General features: G+C 46.3%; 1 protein-coding gene across 1 annotated transcript in view; it reads left to right on the top strand.

Annotated features, from left to right (window-relative positions):
• Nucleotides 1-18,868, top strand: part of crocc2 (ciliary rootlet coiled-coil, rootletin family member 2) — a 31,040-nt gene extending 12,172 nt beyond the window's left edge. The window contains exons 7-36 of the mRNA XM_068708014.1: nucleotides 228-372; nucleotides 791-897; nucleotides 1,450-1,656; nucleotides 2,623-2,719; nucleotides 2,892-2,981; nucleotides 3,091-3,225; nucleotides 3,490-3,689; nucleotides 4,066-4,248; nucleotides 4,715-4,859; nucleotides 4,959-5,105; nucleotides 5,184-5,414; nucleotides 7,394-7,587; nucleotides 8,138-8,265; nucleotides 8,609-8,778; nucleotides 8,877-9,056; nucleotides 9,365-9,499; nucleotides 9,593-9,736; nucleotides 11,798-12,036; nucleotides 12,116-12,275; nucleotides 12,368-12,535; nucleotides 13,741-14,125; nucleotides 14,205-14,335; nucleotides 14,562-14,682; nucleotides 14,764-14,927; nucleotides 15,010-15,450; nucleotides 16,025-16,174; nucleotides 16,249-16,449; nucleotides 17,274-17,408; nucleotides 17,802-17,981; nucleotides 18,093-18,868. Of these exons, the coding sequence (XP_068564115.1) occupies nucleotides 228-372; nucleotides 791-897; nucleotides 1,450-1,656; nucleotides 2,623-2,719; nucleotides 2,892-2,981; nucleotides 3,091-3,225; nucleotides 3,490-3,689; nucleotides 4,066-4,248; nucleotides 4,715-4,859; nucleotides 4,959-5,105; nucleotides 5,184-5,414; nucleotides 7,394-7,587; nucleotides 8,138-8,265; nucleotides 8,609-8,778; nucleotides 8,877-9,056; nucleotides 9,365-9,499; nucleotides 9,593-9,736; nucleotides 11,798-12,036; nucleotides 12,116-12,275; nucleotides 12,368-12,535; nucleotides 13,741-14,125; nucleotides 14,205-14,335; nucleotides 14,562-14,682; nucleotides 14,764-14,927; nucleotides 15,010-15,450; nucleotides 16,025-16,174; nucleotides 16,249-16,449; nucleotides 17,274-17,408; nucleotides 17,802-17,981; nucleotides 18,093-18,176 (5,197 nt within the window). The 3' untranslated portion in view covers nucleotides 18,177-18,868. The remainder of the gene's footprint in view (nucleotides 1-227; nucleotides 373-790; nucleotides 898-1,449; nucleotides 1,657-2,622; nucleotides 2,720-2,891; nucleotides 2,982-3,090; nucleotides 3,226-3,489; nucleotides 3,690-4,065; nucleotides 4,249-4,714; nucleotides 4,860-4,958; nucleotides 5,106-5,183; nucleotides 5,415-7,393; nucleotides 7,588-8,137; nucleotides 8,266-8,608; nucleotides 8,779-8,876; nucleotides 9,057-9,364; nucleotides 9,500-9,592; nucleotides 9,737-11,797; nucleotides 12,037-12,115; nucleotides 12,276-12,367; nucleotides 12,536-13,740; nucleotides 14,126-14,204; nucleotides 14,336-14,561; nucleotides 14,683-14,763; nucleotides 14,928-15,009; nucleotides 15,451-16,024; nucleotides 16,175-16,248; nucleotides 16,450-17,273; nucleotides 17,409-17,801; nucleotides 17,982-18,092) is intronic.
• The last annotated feature ends 17 nt before the right edge of the window (nucleotides 18,869-18,885 follow it).

The following is an 18,885-nucleotide window of genomic DNA, read 5'->3' as shown; positions in this document are numbered from 1 at the left end:
AAGCAGATCTGGTTGATATTAAATCTAAGTTGACACAGACGTTATAAAACTGTCTCACATGTTCACCCCGTAAGTTTGGTTGGCATGGGTGGATCTGAAGGCCACAGATGTAATATGAATGTATGGCTGTATGAGTGTGGGTGCTGTGGAAGGGTTATAGGAGTGTGTCATGACAGACATTTGTCAGGGGAGAGAAGCCAAATGGTCATAACGCGTGTTATTTCCAGGTGTGCCAGCCTCAGCCAAGTCAACTGTATGCTGCGGGAACAGCTGGAGCAGACGGGCACTGTCAACCAGGGGCTAACAGAGAGCCTGTGGAAGGCCCGCGAAGACGCTGACTTGTGTGATTCCCGTCTGCGCAGAGAGCAAGAGGTGAGGAAAAACAACAACAGGGAACGCTCAAGTTTATTCCTTTCTGCACAGAGATTGTGCAATTAACGTCCTGTTGAGTTCACGTGGGGTAGGAATTCCATTCATAGCCAGTTTTGCCAATTCATTCTCGTTCCCTGTTCGTTTCATTGCTATGATTTTTGAGTTGTTGTTTCCTGTGAAAACATTCCAACTGCTGAGGGGGAGGAAAATTTTGTGCAAACAATCTGGCGTTCGTGCTGTAAATGGGCTACATCTGTTGATTCAGGGAAATCCAATTATTTGTATGTGTTCCAGTGTGAGTCCAGGAGTTCCAGTGTTGCATGTGTTTGGGATCACAATATAATGGTGGGTGCCATCATTTGCTGTTGCCACCCACCCTCCAGTCTCTAGTCCCCTTGTTGTCTGCCTCTCTCTGCAGACGTGCGCCTCCCGGCAGAGTCGTGAACAGGCTCGTGTCAGAGCGCTGTGGCGCCAGGCGGCTTCCCTGCGGAGCACTTTCACCCAGCTAAGGACTTTCACTGACAGGTGAGCGTGGCACGCTGCCAGAACCCCTCCAGCGACTCAGGATTCCACAGGAACCCCCACCTCCTCTTGCGTCTCACACTCACGACTGCAACCGCAATCCGTCTCTCTCTCAGCCAAGGATCAAAGTGGATCAGGTCAACAGGGTCGCCAGTCTCATTGTTTCCTCACTGGTGGGGGGGGGGGGTGTCCAGCCTCACTGTTGAAGTCATCCATCAGGACAAGGCTTGAGCTTCAGACATTGCTTCTATCATGTTGAACCACTGTGAGCACCACTGAAGAGTAATTTGCTTTAATAATGATAGCTCAGCTCATAGACAGCTGTACAGTACTGTAACTTAAGCTGAAGACACTTCAAAGTGAGCCCTGATCTCGGAGCTTAACCGCTACAGACATCCCTCCTTTTCAAACACAAACAGACAATTTCTTGAGTTAGGCTAATGGCTCACAACTGTATGAACGAAAACGGCACATCATGTTCCCTTTCCCCTTTTGGATCTTTCATATGTTCTGCTACATTCTGCGCATCTTGATGGACATTACTTCGTTCCACAGGACTCTGTCTGATATGCGCACGGAGTGTGTCGCTGCCAGCAGGCAGCTGCATGTCGCCTGCATGAACATGGAGGCCAAAGTAACACAGGAGAGCACCTCTAGTGGTGTGGACATGTCAACACTGGAGAGGCAGCTGAAGGACAAGCTGAAAGAGGCCATGCAGCTCCAGGGTCGCTGGGATGCAGAGAAAGTGGAACTGAACTCCAGGTAAAGTCACCTCCGAGTCTATATGAGCCGGTCTATCGTTAAGAGTCTCCTTCCTGTCTTTTTCAGATGGCAGCCAAAAATAACAAGGGCTGTTTTTCTACTGACACTATTTTGATGAGAAGTAGTTGATTTAATCGTCAGATCTGTAAAACGGAGCCATTCCACAAAGAATCACACATCTTTAAATCTTGAGTTTACCAGAAATGTGTTCATAAGTTTCTTGGAAATAAGTCATTCAGCATGAAAACAGCAGAAATAACAAACTCATCGACTAAAGAAATCTCAGTCGACTGCGACAAAAACGGTCGAATAATTCCCAAAAAAATTACACAAGATAAATCTGCATTTTGTTTAAGGGTTGCTGGTTTCTATAATAACTACATTGAGGCAACTCATTCTTCAACTTGTCTTTCAAAAGTCAATATATTCTTCACCGTGAATAACTTCTAATGAAAGTAATTGTTCGATGAAGAACATTTTAAGTCTTAAGTCAGTCTGTGGATTGTTTGACCAGGACTGTGGAGAAGGAAAATGCATCATAAACTGAAATAGAAATTCTGGGCGTGAGGTCATCTATAGTGCAATTGCAAAATCCACATTCTTCCTATGATTGTACGGAAAGCCAAACTGAATTCCCTCATGTGGAACCCCAGAACTTTACACAGGCTTTGATCATAAAAATCCTGCACATCAAGCTTTTTTGGTGTCTTTTGCACTTCAGTCAGAGGACTGCAGGAATGTCAGTGCCTTTGTATTCAGAATCTTAGCTTGCTTTTGATCTTATCGGAAGTCATTGTCACTCCCGCACTTCTATGCAGCTAATAGGATAGTGTTGATGGTCTAGTAGAGGAGGAGCACATGCCACTCTTGTATCTTCAGTGTCTCAGATAACCCAGTGTGTGTGTGTGTGTGTGTGTTTGTTATCCCACTCTCTTTTTCCATTTCCATGCATGTTGATCTGTATAGAATCCTGGAGCTGACTGACTCGGTGAAGCACCTCCGCGGCCAGAGCAGCGAGAAGGATTCCAGCCTCAACACCATGCAGATCAGTCTGGACAGGATGGTGGGACCTTGGGAATCACGACTGGGAGGTGGTAGATAGACGGGTGGTTAAGGGGTCTGGACCCTAGGCTTGATAAACTCCACAACTTCCTTGTCTAGAGGCCTGCGGTCTGGGGAATGTCAGGCTTGCTGTGTGTGCGCTGCTTATCTGACCTTAATGGTTTCCTGCTCAGGAGACGAGGAGAACAGAGGATAAAGCAGAGATGGAGGTCCTCCACACGGAGATCCAAGCCCTCCAAAATATTCTCTGTCAAGTTCACCAGGTCAGAGCAAAACAACACACTGAGCTCAATCATACATCAGGGTTAGCACACAAGAAAATTAATTGTGTTTGTTTTTTCCATTCTCCTTCATTATATGTGCCATATCCAGTTGGTTGGCGGTGAGGATGATGGCAGTGGCTCTGAAAGTGCGTCCTCCTCACCTCTTCATTGCCGGTCTCCTCTGAGGAACACCACCCTGATGGCTGTGCACAGTGCTCTCTCCAAGCACCAGAAACAAACACAGGTCCACCAAAAGTGGCTCCTCTTTGCTCATTGTAGATCTATGTTTTAGAACAGTGGCTCCCAACCTGAGGGTAGGAACTCAAAAGAAATCTCTGTTTGCCTTTTTCTTGTAAAATACTGTATTCTTATACCTTTTCCGGCGTCTAACGAGCAGATTTAGCTTAGTTTTAAGAGACCGGAAGCCAAAAGAATGTAGGGAACCTCTGGTTTAGAGAGATAATTTATTGAACATGTTGTTTCTTTACCTGCACACCACAAACCACAGGACCTGCGTGGGTGTCTGGATGCTGCCCTGGAGCAAGTGGAAACCCTGCGGGATCACCTGCAGGAGGGGGACACTGAGAGGAGAGAGCTGGAGCACACGATCCAGGAAGTAAGGAGGGAAAGTCAGGAAGCTAAAACAGCTCTGGAGGAAAACCTCAGAGACAGCAACAGACATCGCTGCTCACTGGAGCTCATGTCCAGGTAAACCCTGATGCTGCAGCTATTGTACTTTTTCAAGACTGCGGATAAAAAGTAGTTGCTTAGCTGTGTGTTCTGTTTCATATTTGCTAGGTTTTCTTATTTGTAAAATCGCCACTTGGCTTAAATGTTGCAGTGATGATGACAATTACATTTTTATTTTATGTTTAATCAAGTAGCAAATCTTCACCGTCATTATCAGAACATATTTAAATGAATTCAAACCTCACCAAAAACAACATTCATACAAGAAGTGTTTATGTTGTGATGTTTGTTGTTGACCAAGTGATATAATAATGATGATGATCATTGTGCAACAACTGCCCTTCTCACACTCTCTCCCTCCTCCTCTGCCTCTCTCTGCCTCCGTGTCTCACAGTGAGAAGGGCGGCATGGAGAAGCGGCTGTCAGGGCTGCAGCAGGAGGCGGACTCCCGGCGTGCCGAGCTGGAGGTATTGCGCGGCTCATCGCTGGAGCTCCAGAGACAGCGGGACCTCCTGAGGGAGCAGAGGGAGGATCTGGAGATGCAGCTGGCACGCCAGCGCACGGAGGCCCAAAGAGGGTACCGCAGCAGCGACGGAGAGCGACCGTTACACAACACACACCCCGTCACCCGTGATTGTTTTCAAGCACCGTTTGTTTACAGTTCAGATCAGGAACACATGTCATTCTCCGGCCGGCAATGCACCCAGATGACATTTGGATGAAAATGTAAATGATTTACATTGCATTACTGCACTCATGCAAGAAGGAAACTTTGTGTTCCTCTTTCTGAGGGTTTCTTTTGCTTCAAAAAAAATTTGATTAGCTAAGAATTGGAGCAGGACATGCGATACAGCAAAAAAGCAACTCCCTCAGTGTTCTGGCCTTTGGCACCAACATTACCCCATCTTTCAAAGTGGAGATAGATTGCTGTTATGGAATTTCGTTTATATAAATAATCTATGTGTGTGTGTGTGCGTGTGCATGTGTGTGACAAAGAAACAATGTGTGAGAGAGTCATATATGTGTTGCATTGTGTATTTCAGCGAGAGGAGTCTGGAGGAGCTTGAAGGGAAACACTCAGTTCTGCGTAGGGAGCTTGTGACGGTGAAGGAGGCTCTGAGTCAAATCACCCTGCAGAAGGAGGTGTTGGAAGATGATAAGGCCAGCCTCGCTCTGGCTCTCAGCAAGGTACAGGCTGCTTTGTTCCGGCACCAGGTAGCCAGATCTTTAGAACTAGATTCTCCCTGTGTATATGAATCCTTCTTATATTTACAATTCACTCCACAGATGGAGTCCCAGAGTGCTGCACACGAGTTAGCACTCACCAAACTGCAGCATCAGGAGGCTGCCCTTAAAGATTCTCTGGCGAAAATGGCTGCCCTGAGCGAAGGCCTGGCCAAAGACAAGGTGGAACTCAATCGCATTCTGCTGCAGGTCAGTAGCCGCGCAGTTGCGTAGTTAGAAAGCAGAGTGCAACAGAACGGAAGTGAAATATCTTAGTTTCCCTTCCAGACTGAAGGGGAGAAGACAGAGCTCGGTGAACGTAGAAGGGAAGCCGAAACGGAGCGGGCAGCGGCCCGGGAGGAGACAGCACGGGTGCAACAAGAGAAGATGGATCTGTTCGCTGGGAAACAAGCCCTGGAGAGCTCCCACGGCCACTTGCAGGATCTCTGCCAGAGGCTAGAAGCAGAGCGGAGCCTGCTGCACGAGGAGAACGCTCAGGCCCTGGAGCAGCACTCCCAGGTCAGAGACCCCCGGCCAGTCACACACCACTTCAGCCTCCATACTCCCACCACCTGGGAGAACTGTGTTGATGTTATTTATAGCTTTCAGCAGGTTCATGGAGCTCGTTGTCACATTAAATGTAATGGAGGTACTGGACACATCTGCTATGCTTTTCTTTTTTTCCAATGGGATATGGAGAGCAGTTTGGGCCCCACTCTGTGTTTTATGAATAACTTGGGACATAACAAGCAAGGGATCTCCATGAGCAAATGTGAACTGGAAAAGATAAATAGATAGACATATAATATATCCAGTGGGGGTTAGTGAACGACCCAATAAATTAACACCTAAAGTATTCCCATTCTTCCCTCCACAAGATCCAGATCTCTGTGTTTGGTCCCCTAAAGAATGAGAAGAATCCTCTCCTGTTTTGTTATCTGTTCTGAATGTGAAACTGGGATATCCGCGTCGATCTCGGCTAAAATATAACAAACCTAAACAATTTGACAAATACCATCCAAACATTTTTAGACAGCTTATCTGTAAAAATAAATCAGCTGTATGAAACAAGCCCTGGAGCGGCCCCCATTGCACTAAGCTCATGTTTCATCCCCTTATTGGGCGCTACTCACGTCCATAACATTTTTGCACTTCATCCACTTTCATATTTACTTAAGGAGAGACTGAAAGACATCATGTGCTAATATTTAGTTAGTGCGAGTTCATTTTAGTTTGTTTGAAATTAACTTGCAGCGATTGTTGCTTTTCAAACAATTCGTTGCAGTGTAATATTAGCAGTTGCAGGGGCCCATTATAGATTCAACGATCGTGTGATGGTGTGTTATTCACTGGCCAAGGAAATACAATTTTGAGATCCTACAGTTAACAATAAAAAAATGTTCCGTTTCATATGGGGCTTTATTATTGTTTGATTTAAATCAGGAGAATAACCCGGTTCGAAATATGCTAATTTGCTTTCCTGCTGAGCGTCGGATGAGAAGATCGATGCCACTCTCTAGCTGGTTAGCTGAGCATAAAAGACCTGACCGCAGCTCTAAAACTCACAAATTCACACTTCATCCCCTGTTTGTTGAAACTGTACACAAACAGCAATGTAAAGATGACAGGTTGTGGTTTTACGAGGAGTTACCAGTGGAACTATTTCTTGGCTTGGCCAGTGCAGTCTTGTTGTCACAGGGAGGTTGCCAGGCGAGCAGCAGAGACTTCAGGAAGTCACTGACCAGGCCAAAAAATAGTTCCTGCACATAACCCCTTGTAAAATCACTTTTTTGTAAAGTAAACAAAGATATAAAATGTTCTAGCTTTAGAGATGCCTATGGGCTGATTTGCCTTTGGACAGAGCCTAGCTGTGCCCCCATTGCTTCCAGTCTTAATGCTAAGCTAAGCTAATTGCCTGCTGGCTCCAGCTTCATGTTTAACATACAGACATTAGAGTAGTATCCATCTTATCATCCCAGGACAATCCTCTCCACAGTACCTTCATACAATAATCTGTTCCTGCAGTTTTATAAATGCTGAATAGAATTTAGGCGGTTCCGCATCAACTGCACATGTTCCCAGTTCATTATTTTTCTTGCTAGATATAGGTCCTGTGGTGTGTCACAGTGATTTAAGTGGTAACTGGGAAAAACTTGTAACCCCACTAATCATTTTTGTTTTGCTTCAGGCGGCGCATTTGTTATGGCCCAGCAGTTCCTATACACTGTCATGAAACGCCTAAAGTTTGTTTAATTTATGCTTCACAACAGCAAAAAAGAGGGAGATGTAGAGTTCAATGTTAGTACAGCAAATGTGACTGCATAAAATGTAGAGGTTGGGTGGTTCATTCTCAACCCAACAGATATACAATACCAACTGTGCTCCTTCTGCTGCTCATACTCGAAAGAAATCATAATTCACTGTGCAGTCATGAAGCAAAAATGATAAATTAATTACTCTGTGGCATTTGTTTTTTATTTGTGTTTGTCGCCGTCCAGGTCACCAGGCAGATACAGACTGTGTCAGAGGAGCTGTGTGCGTGCAGGAAGGAGCTTGAGACCCAGACCACAGCCCTAAAGAGAGCTACCCATGACAGGGAGGAGCTGGCCAAGGCCAGGGCTGCTCTGGATGTCAAGCTAAACTCCGCTGACCGAAAGGCCTGTGGTCTCACGCAGGAGCTGGTTGCACTTAGGTTTGTGTGTGTGTGTGTGTGTGTGTGTGTGTGTGTGTGTGTGTGTGTGTGTGTGTGTGTGTGTGTGTTTGTGTTTGTGTTTGTGTGTGTTTATTTGTGTGGTCTGACCTCTAAAATGTTCGGGACCAATTTCATACTCAAAACTAGTTTTCCCAGTTTTTTTTCTGCAGTTGCATCCGGCGCAAGCTACGGTAAACAAGTCTCTTGTCTTTATTGGTTAGGGTCAGGGCTGGGGTTAGGCATGTATGGTGAAGAGTGTGAGGAATGAATGTAAGTCAGTAAATCTCCCCAGAAGCATCAGAAACAACCCAGTGTGTGTTTGTTCAACTCAGGCCGACTGCCAATGTGTATTTAAGGTCATTTCTTTTACTTTTTAAGCAAATTTTACTTTCTGAAGCACAGCAAGTCACATGTAAAAGGAGTCTTTAAGTAACACGGTTTTATTTGGAAACTATGCTCATGATGGATCATTGAATTTTATGACCTACACCTACTGGTTCAAAGGTGGGGTTTTTTTCAGAGCTCAAACCCCTTCACCACTTTGTTCCAGAGCGGAGAAGGAGTCCCTGGAGACGGCTCTGTACGAGAGCCAGGAGCTTGCCTCGTCTCTGGAGGTCGAGTGCACCAGGATGGAGGGGGAGAGGCGCAGCTTGCTGCTGGCTAACGAGGCCTTGACGCGTGAGTAGCCCCCTCCCTCAGAGACCCCGCTGTCCTCCGTGCCAAGCCCCCTGGCCATGAAGCCTTTCCAACAGCCCACTAGAGATCCATATTTCAGCTCTGAGCTCTGCAACAGCTGGGCTGCAGGATCATGGGGGCTGCTTTCTCAGCTGACAAGGGTCCCACCACCCCGCACAAACACACATGGATCGGATAAGTCGTGTTAAGCTAGCATGTTCCACATAAAGACACGGATGAGTGTCCCCTATAAATAAAACTGTGAATCCAAATCTTGCTGATCCTGGGCGCCTCCATCTAATTACTGAGCGGGATTTTGTGACAGAGATTGGATTCCTCTGTCCAGGTGATGCCGCTCGGATGCGTGTGGATGCTGAACGCCAGTTTGCGCAAGCAGCGCAGGAGCGGAGCAAGCTGGAGGAGAAGCTGGCTCAGGTGGAGAGGCACGGCCTGCTGACCCTGAACAGCAAAGAGCAAATTCACAGAGAGCAGCTTGAAGCCGAACGACGGCAAAAGGTTCAGAAAGACTTGAGTAGTTATGTTGGGCTCAACAATAAATCCGATGCTTTAGCTATTAACTAATCAGGAGTGGGTGTGTGTTTGGTGGTTGACAGGAACAACAGTGCGCGGAGCTGACAGTTCAGCGGGAGCAGGTTGAGGAGCAGCTGCGTAGACAGTGTGAGGAATGGCGTGTGCACAGCCAGAAGGAGCTGCAGCAGGTGCAAGAGGAGCTGGCCAGGCAGCAGCAGGACTTCAACCAAAGCCTCCTGCAGGCTGAGAGTGAAAAGCAGCAGGTGTGGTCTTGTTATGATTGTTTATGAACCTTAAAATGTAGAGTGAAGTATTTTTGGACAGGCCAAGGATTGGAGAATTGTCTCATTATCACAACATCCTAAGTTTTGTCTTCACAGTTGCCAGTGATTGTCCATCAAAAGCAGAATGTCCTGCCAGTATCCTCATGCAATACGCTAGGTTCATTCCCTGTCCTTCAGTGGACGTTTATCTGAGCACAATAGCCTCTGAATGTCCAAGTTCCCCGTGGCCAAACCTTTTTTTGAGCTATAGTATGAATGACCCTGACCTCGCAGTCTGTTGTGACCAGGCTTTGTCCCAGAAGGAGGCAGAGAAGGCTGCCGTCACGGAGAAGCTCGCCGCCCTGCAGCAGGATCTGGCCACAGCAGGCATGGAGCTGGAGTGCATGCAGAGGGAGGCACTTCGAAAACAGGAGCAGGAAAGGGTAAAGATAAGGCAGGGTCACATTGGCTCTGGTCACTGTCCTTGTTCTTCACATATCACTCAGCCAACCGAATTGTGTACCTCTGTGTTCCAGAACGCAACGGCCGTCCTTCAGTCTGAGCTGCAAGACTTGCAAACTCAGTTTGAGGAATCTTTGAACTCCCATGAGAATGCCAAGAAAAGTCTGATTGATCAGGTCAGAGAGTTGAACCAGCAGAGAGAACATACACACCAGGAGGTGAGAACCTTTTTTCAGGCTTCCATTTAAACAGAAATATCATGGATATTGATATGAACAGAAAACTATGAAGAAAATCAAAAAGTAGGATCACAGAAGTGGACAGGAAATACAGGCTTGTTTGGCTTGGCATAGGATGGGGAGACCATGGATCTGCTTCTAGCGTGTGGGGGGAGTTTGCTCCAATTAGTACCAGTGTGAGGGAGAGCCATTTACCATACGCCGCTGTTGACGTTGGCCGATGCGCAGAGCTTTACTAGCATCAGGGTGCCATCAGGTGCAGAGTGCACAGGGCCAAATCCTACAAGGAGGTGGTGTCCAATCTTAAGACTCCCTCTCCGTACTCGCTCTCTGTCTTTTTCCTGGAGGAAAATTTAGTTCCATTGACCTTAATACAAACATAAAAGCGCAATTAGGGACCATAATTTTGGCCCAGTGACATAACTCCCTGAGCCAAATGAGAGCCGTAAATCTCATCTCTTGGGGTTGCTTGAGGTCAGGATCGCAGCCACAGGGTCGCTGGGCGTTTTAGTGAAATAACAAGCTCACAGTCACCTCATTAAGATGTAACTGCAGAGTTGTAAGGGCCTCACCATGCCTTGATTTAAAAGCCTGGTTTCCCTGGAAAAGGGGTTTGTTTATCTGTGTTGGACTTTGTGGTTTCGACGGAAAAGCAAAAAAACGAGGATCATCCTGTCTTCGCTCTGTCTCTTTAGTCTTGTCAGAGGATAGTGAATGAGGTTGTGTGGAGCCAAAGCAGAAGAGTTTTGAGGTTTGGACAGCCCTCCCCACCATATATCAAGTCAAGCTTCGGCGACACTGTCATATTTGGCCGCCACCCCTGCCCGTTTCCTTGTTTGATTATTTTCACTAATCCCATCGCAGGATTCTCATGTCAGACTGTGACAAAGCAGGAGTGAGAGTGTGTGACAGAGAGCTAGTGAGCATGAAAGAGGAAAAGAGCGAGAGGAGAGAGGGAGAGCGAGAGGGGGGGAGAGGATACGGTCCCTGGTACCATAATATGAAATCAAAGTTTGAGTTAACCCCTTGTGTAAATAAGCCAGTGGGGGAGTGTTTATTTTCTCCCATGCAGCAGCGAGAGGCTGGCTCCGCTGGGACTCGAGGTCCCCCACTCCCATCCACATAACACAACACTGCTGCCCTCATATTCCCTGCACTTCTCCTCTGCTACCCCCCCCCCCCCCTCCTCCCCCCCAAGAAATATCTGATAAAATAAAGTATAATTGGCAAGATCAGCACTGGCTTGTTTTTTCTCACATTAGAGTTTATGAGAAAAAAATCATCTTGTGTGGCCTCTGAACATAACACTCCTCCTCATCCTGCTCCTCATCCTCCCTCTCCCTCCCCCTCCACCACCTCCTCTGGTGGAGCTGCTGTTTATCATGTTGCTCTCTGTGGATTCTTTACACTACGCAGTAAGGAGATGGGGAGAGACAGCACCTGGCTACAGGCCCGACTGGCTCTTATCCATGCCCAGATAAGCTCTGTCCTCCCTGCTTTTCTCACAACACACAACATATTGCAATAAAATAGAATATAGGTTGCGCAGTGTCTTGAGATTGTGCGCATAGCACTTAAAGTAGTAGATGTTGAGGCTTAGCTTTCAAACAATGAAGCTCAAATGCGTTATCTGATCCAAAATCAGCCTTGCCGTATGCTGATGGATTGTTCCTTTTTGATATTGATGATTACATACATGTGTTTGAGCTTTCGATGTACTGTAGATAACTGCCTAATAGACGTTTTTGAGGATATAAATTGATATTGAAAACAGACAAGCTTATTTTTCTTTCTTTTTTAGGTCCCAATCAACTCTTCAATTAACTGTTTATAATAGGATGTGTATACACACCAAATAAATTCAGAATTGGGTTGACATCAGTCAACAAACCAGGAACAAGAAAAAAGAGCTTAGTATTTCTAGATAGGAGTTTATCTAGTAACTTCATGAATAAGAGATTTACTGTTTATCCATAAGACCTCCCTATTTATCCTCTTTGACACATCACGCCTTTTATTCTCCATTATCTCAACATGAAGTTAGAGGGCCTTCGTCGGCAGCTGCAGGAGGCAGAGGATGGACTTGTTAAAGCGCGAAGGGAGTCGATTGAGGCTCACAGAGAGCTCCAGGAGTGTGCAGAGGAGCGGGACAAGCAACGGAAAGACGCCCTGGACCTGAGAAGGCTCTTGGGCGATGAGACCAGAGACAAAGACGCTATCCAAGCCTCCAACCAGGAGCTAAGAGCTTTCATCAAGAGAGCAGAGAGCGACAACAGCAGGTACGGCTGTCACGTGGAACTGGAGATTTCCTGTAATGTCAGCGGTCTGTTTTGTTAACTTGAAACATATCTTGACTAGCTTGAGACGAGCCCTGGAGGAGAGGGAGCAGAAAATTGCTGTCTCAGAGGAATGCAGGAGCTCGATGCACCAAGAAGCAACCACCCTACGGAGTAGTATGAGGGAGCTGGAGAAGTCTCGCCTGCAGGCACGCAGAGATGTGCAGGAGCTGCGCAGACAGGTGAAAGATTATTGAGCCTAACTGCTTTCCATCTGATTTATTCCAAATAAAGGATTTCCTCCAAGCAGTGTGTGCTGTGTTAACGTGAGCAGGTAAAGGTCCTCGAGGGCGAGAACGGCCGTCAGAAACAGGAGCTGCGAGAGCTGCAGGCCCGGGTATGTCAGGAGGAGCAGAAGGAGGAGGAGGCGCGTCGCGAGGCTTTCACTCTCAAGCAGAGAGTGCTGGAGTGCGAGGCTGGCAGAGACGCAGCGCTGAACGAGGTAGAAGGCCTCCGGGAGTTAGTCTGTTAACAACATGCTAGAGCAAACATTCCACCTTTGCATACATACTTGAAGAATACCTGCTATACTCACACAGAGACAGAAAACATGAACGATAGAACACTGTATATTCTACTGTAACAGTGACGGGTCGTTGAGTTTTACTTTGAAATATTGTGACTATATAGCTGAACAGCGGTTTATTAAAGAAACTCGATGTCATTGCAAACTACCAGAAAAAAAAATATATTCAAACGTTATGTTTGGATTAACAGCTATGCAGGAAAAATTATGCTTTCTATTCTAATTAATAGTTGTTGTTTTTTTAACCTATATGTCCCATGACCCCGTCCTTGGGGTCCCCAAATTCTCATGACCGCAGTAGATAGTGTTGTCAGGTTAATGTATGGCCTACTTTTGTATTCTGTGTCCAAGAGCATGGAGGCAACTCTGAATGGTTTCCTCATTATTATGATATATTTGAAGTCTGGTTTATGTATCCTTTTTCAAAACTAAATACAATACAATACATAGTAAAGGTCAGTCCGAAATATTGTGTTGTTGTTTCATTTTAAACCTCAGTCATGAGTCTTGTCCCCCCATAACCTCTCATGATACAGTTTTAAAAACCCTATCAGTGGACTTGACACCCGCGTCAGCTTAAAGCACATTGACCCTTTACAGAAACCATGTTCCCATTATTTACTGTGTTGGTCACTAGATAACACTCGAGGCACGTTTCTTCAGGAATTACATGGTAGTGTTGTCTTTCACTGCTGCAGATGTTCAGCCCGTCGCCCACATTTCTGCAAACGTGACTCCCTTCATCCAAACACAACTCTCTGAATAAGACCTGCCGCAACAGATTTTAAGGAAGGGAAATTTATTGGCAGATCATCATGTAAAGTAACATACTGTGTGTCTATATTCTGACTTAGCTATTACATTTACAAAAAACAAAAAAGTAAGCAGCTGAATCTAAAAAGCTTACCGACAATTCAAGGTATGAGTTGACAAGTGTGTCTTCAAATTGTAAAATATTATAAATCCTCTAAAAGCACCCCAATTTTTACCTGTATGCTACTTATAACATAATCCACAGTAACACGTACATGCATGACTAGTAGATAATATTAGGTTTGTCTTGAGGCTCACTTTTGTGTGTGTGTGTTTGTGTGTGTGTGTGTGTGTGTGTGTGTGTGCAGGTTTCAGGTCTGCAGCGCCGTGTTATGGAACTGGAGGCATCGGAGCATCAGAACCGGGAGCTGCTGCAGGACAGAGAGGCTTATCAGCTGCAGTGTGACCAGAGGAACAGAGAAGCCACTGCCCAGCTGGAGGAAGCACTAGAAGACGCCGGGATCCAGGTCAAGCAGCTCTCTGTGCAGGTCGGCCTTGCTGAAAGCAAGGTCCAGGGCCTGGATGAGCAGCTGGGCCTCGGCGATAGCAAACGCAGGGACCTGGAGCTCAAGTTGGTGGGGTTGTCTTCAGCTCTGCGTCGCACCGTTGGCACCGGCCATGCAAGGCTTTCGGGCACACCTGGGTCCCACAAACGGTCTCCCTGTCCCTGGACGAACCACCTGCAAGTAAAAGGTATGGTCATGCTCTTTCATATTAAGATGATGCATATTTTTGCATATTTTTTGCATGAACAAGTGTGTTCTCTGGTTAGGGGGAGACAATGAGACAGACAGATCCGTGTTGTCCTTGTCTCGTGGTGAAGATGAAGAGCTGGATGTGGACACAGTGCATGCCGCCCTGCGGGAATTCCAGCAGGAACTCAGGGACACACAAAGAGACAGGGTATATTTGAACTTCTTAATAACTGAATAAAGGCTCGACAACACACACCTCAAACTGTGTGAGTGGGATTGTTGGCCTGTAGTCCGTCTTGCTTTTCAGATCACCAGATCTGCTCAACAAATAAATATAAATAACAAACAAATCACAATATATAAATTGAATTTACTTACTACATTTGTTGTGTTTGTATTTCAGCAGAATTGTTGCAATTGTGTTATTCCCTCAGGATGAAGCCAAGGCTCAGATAGTTGGTCTAAGTCAGCAGGTGACAGAGCTCCAAGGCAGCCAGGATAAGTCAGCCACCCAGCTGCTACAACTCCAGAGGTCCCTGAAGCAATCAGAGCACGGTGAGAAAAGCAGGAGATCCTACAAAGTAAATATCAGTTTTTAATTCTGTGTAGACATACTTGTTCAACATATTGTTCCAGGAAAAAGAGAGATGGCAGAGCGGTTGCACGAGGCGCATACATCCCTTTCCCTGCAGGAAGAAATAGTATGTCGCACAGAGAGGGAGAAGAGAAGCCTTGAGGAGGAAGTAGCTCAGCTCCGGACCAGTCTGCAAGCTGCTGAGGCTGAGACCAGGGCGCTGCAAGTATGTCAAAGGCAAGGAGATAGATATTTACCAAAACAGAGTGTGACAACTGATAAACTGTCCTGTGCCAATTCCTCCGCAGGACAAGTTGGAGCTCCTGCACGGCTTAGAATCGCGCGCAAATGTCGAACAACAGAAGCTGAAGGAGTCCCTGCATGCAGCAGAGAGCAGGGTGAGCCGCCTGGAGCTCTCCCAGCGCACCCTTGAAGGCGAGTTACAGAGGGCCCAGCTCAGGGCGGCAGAGCTGGATGCAGAGGCGGGGGCCTTGCAGGAAAGACTGACGGAGCTGAGGAGGAAGCTGAGTGAGAGCGAGGACCGGGGCGCAGCGCTGAGGGTCAGCGAGGAGAGGTTGGCCACGTCGCTGGCTCGAGCTGAGCAGCATGAGAGCCACCTGAGGGAAGAGATCCACAAATTGTCCAACACCCTCAGCAACAACAGGACCAGTAGCGGAGCCCTGCAGGAGCAGATCCCACAGCTGCAGAGGGCTCTGACTGCCAGCGAGCAGGACCGAAGGCTGCTGCAGGTACAGAGAGTTTTAAGAAAAAAACATTTCTGTAGCATAAAACAAATCATGTTCACTGCGTATTGTTTTTATTTGCAAGCTCCCCCCCCCCATCTCTCGACACAAAGATGTTTGATTGAAACTTCAAAATAAGATGAATAGCCATGGCTTCATTGCTGTGCTTTGATTTACAGTGCAGCTATGTAACCTTCTCAACTACAGCCTGAGCATTTCTTATTTACATTCGCCTCTGTGGTTTTCCTGAAGGACCTCAAAGACCGAGCAATAAAATGCTCGGGCAAGCTCATTAATTCTCCAAGAGCTTCTCGGGAGAGCTTTCCGGTCTTAGTTTGGGACTGCACTTTAAAGATACTGAGCAAACAAAAACATGACATGCTTAGTATAAATCTCTTGATTTGCTCAAAAGCTGTCAGGTCATTGCAGTAAAACACAAGAGCAAAACACTTGTTCAACAATATGTCAAGGACTGTAAAAAGACACAATATAAAGGCAGGGGAGGAAATAAGGGTCAGCCAAAATCGTGTTTTGATGAAACTGAGTGGCTCATTGTATGTCAACATTTGTGTGCCCATAGGAACGTCTGGATCAAACACGAAATGCCCTCTCAGAGAGAAAGAGGCTGAGTCACACACTAACAGAGCAGACCCAGAACCTTCAAAGAGCCCAAGAGGACTTGGAACTTCAAAACTCTGAGCTGGAGAAGCACAACAGGACCCTGAAGGAGGTGAGTCTCTCTGCAAATAAAGGCGCAAAGGGCGAAGCTCCATTTTGATGTGCTGATGATTGACTGTGTCCCAGAGCCTGAAGCAACAGCAGGATGCTGAAGTGCAGGCCCAGGGGAGCTCCCAGCAGCTGCAGCGAGAGAAGGAGGAACTCCAGGACAAGGTCACCAATCTGCAGAGCTCTTTGCAAAAGCTACAGAGTGAGAGAGCGGACATGGAGAGGATGCTGACGCGCCTCGGTAAAGACAAGTCAGCACTCAGGAAGACACTGGAGAGGGTGAGCGGACCTTTAGAAATAGTTTGGCATTATGGAAAATAAGTTTATTCTCGTTATTGCTCAGTTAGATTGATAGCAGCATCAAGTCTGTATGGTAAATATATATGAAGCTACTGCCAGCAGCCGGTTAGCCTAGCTTAGCATAAAAACAGGAAACAGAGACACATCCAGCACACTCCCCAAACTATTCACCTAATCTTTAGGATTAGTCCAACTCAATGAATTGTAACTTCTGTAACAAATACACATGGATTTTATAGCTACACCCCAGAACATTTAACAGCTTTTTGTCAGGAGACCTGAAAAGTGTTGGTGCTGAGTATGAGGTAAAAGATCTGAAATATATGAGGGAGCCAAACCACAAAGGGCTTTAAAATGTAATTAAAAGCATCTTAAAGTCATTTTTAAAGCTGCTGGAAGCCCGTGTACATATAGAAGCCAGGACTGAAGTAATATGTGTTTAGTGTTGGTCAGAAGCCTCGCTGCCACATTCTGGATCAAGTGAAGACATACAGTTGCCGAAGCATTAAGTCACATTAATGGGCAGTTATATTAATCCATGCCGGAGGAGATAATGTGAATAATTAGCTGTCTCGTCGTGCTGCAGTTTGTCATTTGCGCAATACAGTTTGTTCCATTTTTCCACATCTCCTTTGTCACACGCTGCACAAAGTGATCTTGGAGCCGTGGAAACATGTAGGTGGACTGTGAGAACCAAGAGGCTCCGAGCTTGGCTTCTGCTACACGCATTACAGGAAGGCACACGGGTGCAGAGCGATCATGGTAAAGTCGTTCACATTATGTCACCCTCGTGTTGTCGTCAGGTGGAGATGGAGAGGCTGAGGAGGGAGGAGGGGGAGGCGGCGTCGGCGGCCAGAGAGAAGGAGCAGTTGGGACAGACAGTCCGCTGCCTGGAACAGGAGCTGGCTGAGAAGCAGGCTGAGCTGCAGACTGTGCAGGTGAGAGGCTGCTGCATTATGCAGCCAGGGATGGGACGGGGGGGCGGGGGGCTCACACTGTGAGGACAGAGCCAATGATTTGGAACATGTCCCTACAGATATAACATGTATGTCGTGTGTACTGTTGCTGCTGACAAACTTTGACATTCAGCATTTCAGTAATATGAAAATACAAAACCTCTTTGAAGGTACAATCAGCTTCAGTGAGAAAACAATGTTGCCTTCCACCAACGTTATTTTCCAGTTGGCTAACTTGCCCCGGTAAGTGAGTGAGGGGTCATAACCTCGGTAACCCCAGAATGAACCTCTGTGTGCCCCTTTCTGCTCAACCACAGATTATTACACTTACCGACCTTTATTTCTGATCTATAAACTCATGTGAACTGTCTTTAGGCCCAAGTGTCCCAGTTGGAGCACGCTCATGCACAGCGCCTCCTGGAGGTGACAGCCCGCCATCACCAGGAGTTGGATTTGGAGACGGATCATCTGAGAGACAGCCAGTTTCAAGCAGAGCAGGCCTTGGAGACAAGGGAGAAGGCACATCGCCAGAGGGTCAAATGTCTGGAGGAACAGGTATTTTAAGTCTCAAGTGTGGATCACTTGTCGGGAAGGTCTTTCTTTTGTGCTACAGGTTTGTGTCCGTGTATTTGCGTTTGTCTACCTACCTTCATGTTTTTTAATTAGGTGCTGACTCTGAAAGAGCAGCTGGATCAGGAGACAAGAAGACGACAGGCCTATTTCAATCAGATGCTCCAACCCGGTGTGTAAGCAGAGACCCTGCAGTGAAGTATGTAGCACCTCTGGCTTCCTCATTCACTGTTCCTCTGGCAGCTTCCCAACAACATTCGGTTACGAGCTACGTCCACATTTGGAAGCACGCACGCACACAAACACACTCCCGAGGCGCTCGCCCATGCACATGTGCACACCGGATTACATTAATCTGCAGGAAAACTCAACAACAACAAACAATGAGTGTTTTGTGTATAAGTGGACTGGATGTGCCAAATTGTTTTAAGGATTTCCTCTGGCTCGCTGCAGTTGGCGTTTCTAAGTCTGTTTATGCTGTGTCATCTTTTTTTTTTTTTTTTTTTTTTTTAGGAAAGATTGCGATGAAAGGTTTCCTTAGTTGGTGCTTCATTCTGCTCATTTGTCATATTGATCATGTACCAATTGTATATGTCATATAATCACTGTTTGTGTATACTAATGAGAATATATATCCAAATATTTACAATAATTGTTTGCAGATTTTCCCGTCGCTGTGATTAGTGTCTCAGGCAGTCGTGCAGATTCCATAGTGCAACTCATTTGTTCTATTATGTTCTGACTCTGTCAATATAGTGTGTGCAAAAGCTGTGCTTGTTTTTAATAAACTGGGTGTATCAGAGCATATTTATACAATTTTGTTTAAAGAAAGATGTTGACAATTGATAATCGATGATTATGTTTATTCTACTCGCCACACAACTTTGTT

This window comes from Cebidichthys violaceus, unplaced genomic scaffold, assembly GCF_023349555.1.
Source record: "Cebidichthys violaceus isolate CVI_PGR_0920_01 unplaced genomic scaffold, fCebVio1.0.p SCAF_13, whole genome shotgun sequence".
Classification (NCBI taxonomy): Eukaryota; Metazoa; Chordata; class Actinopteri; order Perciformes; family Stichaeidae; genus Cebidichthys; species Cebidichthys violaceus.
Note: the sequence above shows the minus strand (reverse complement) of the source record. Positions and strands in the feature narration are given on the sequence as shown.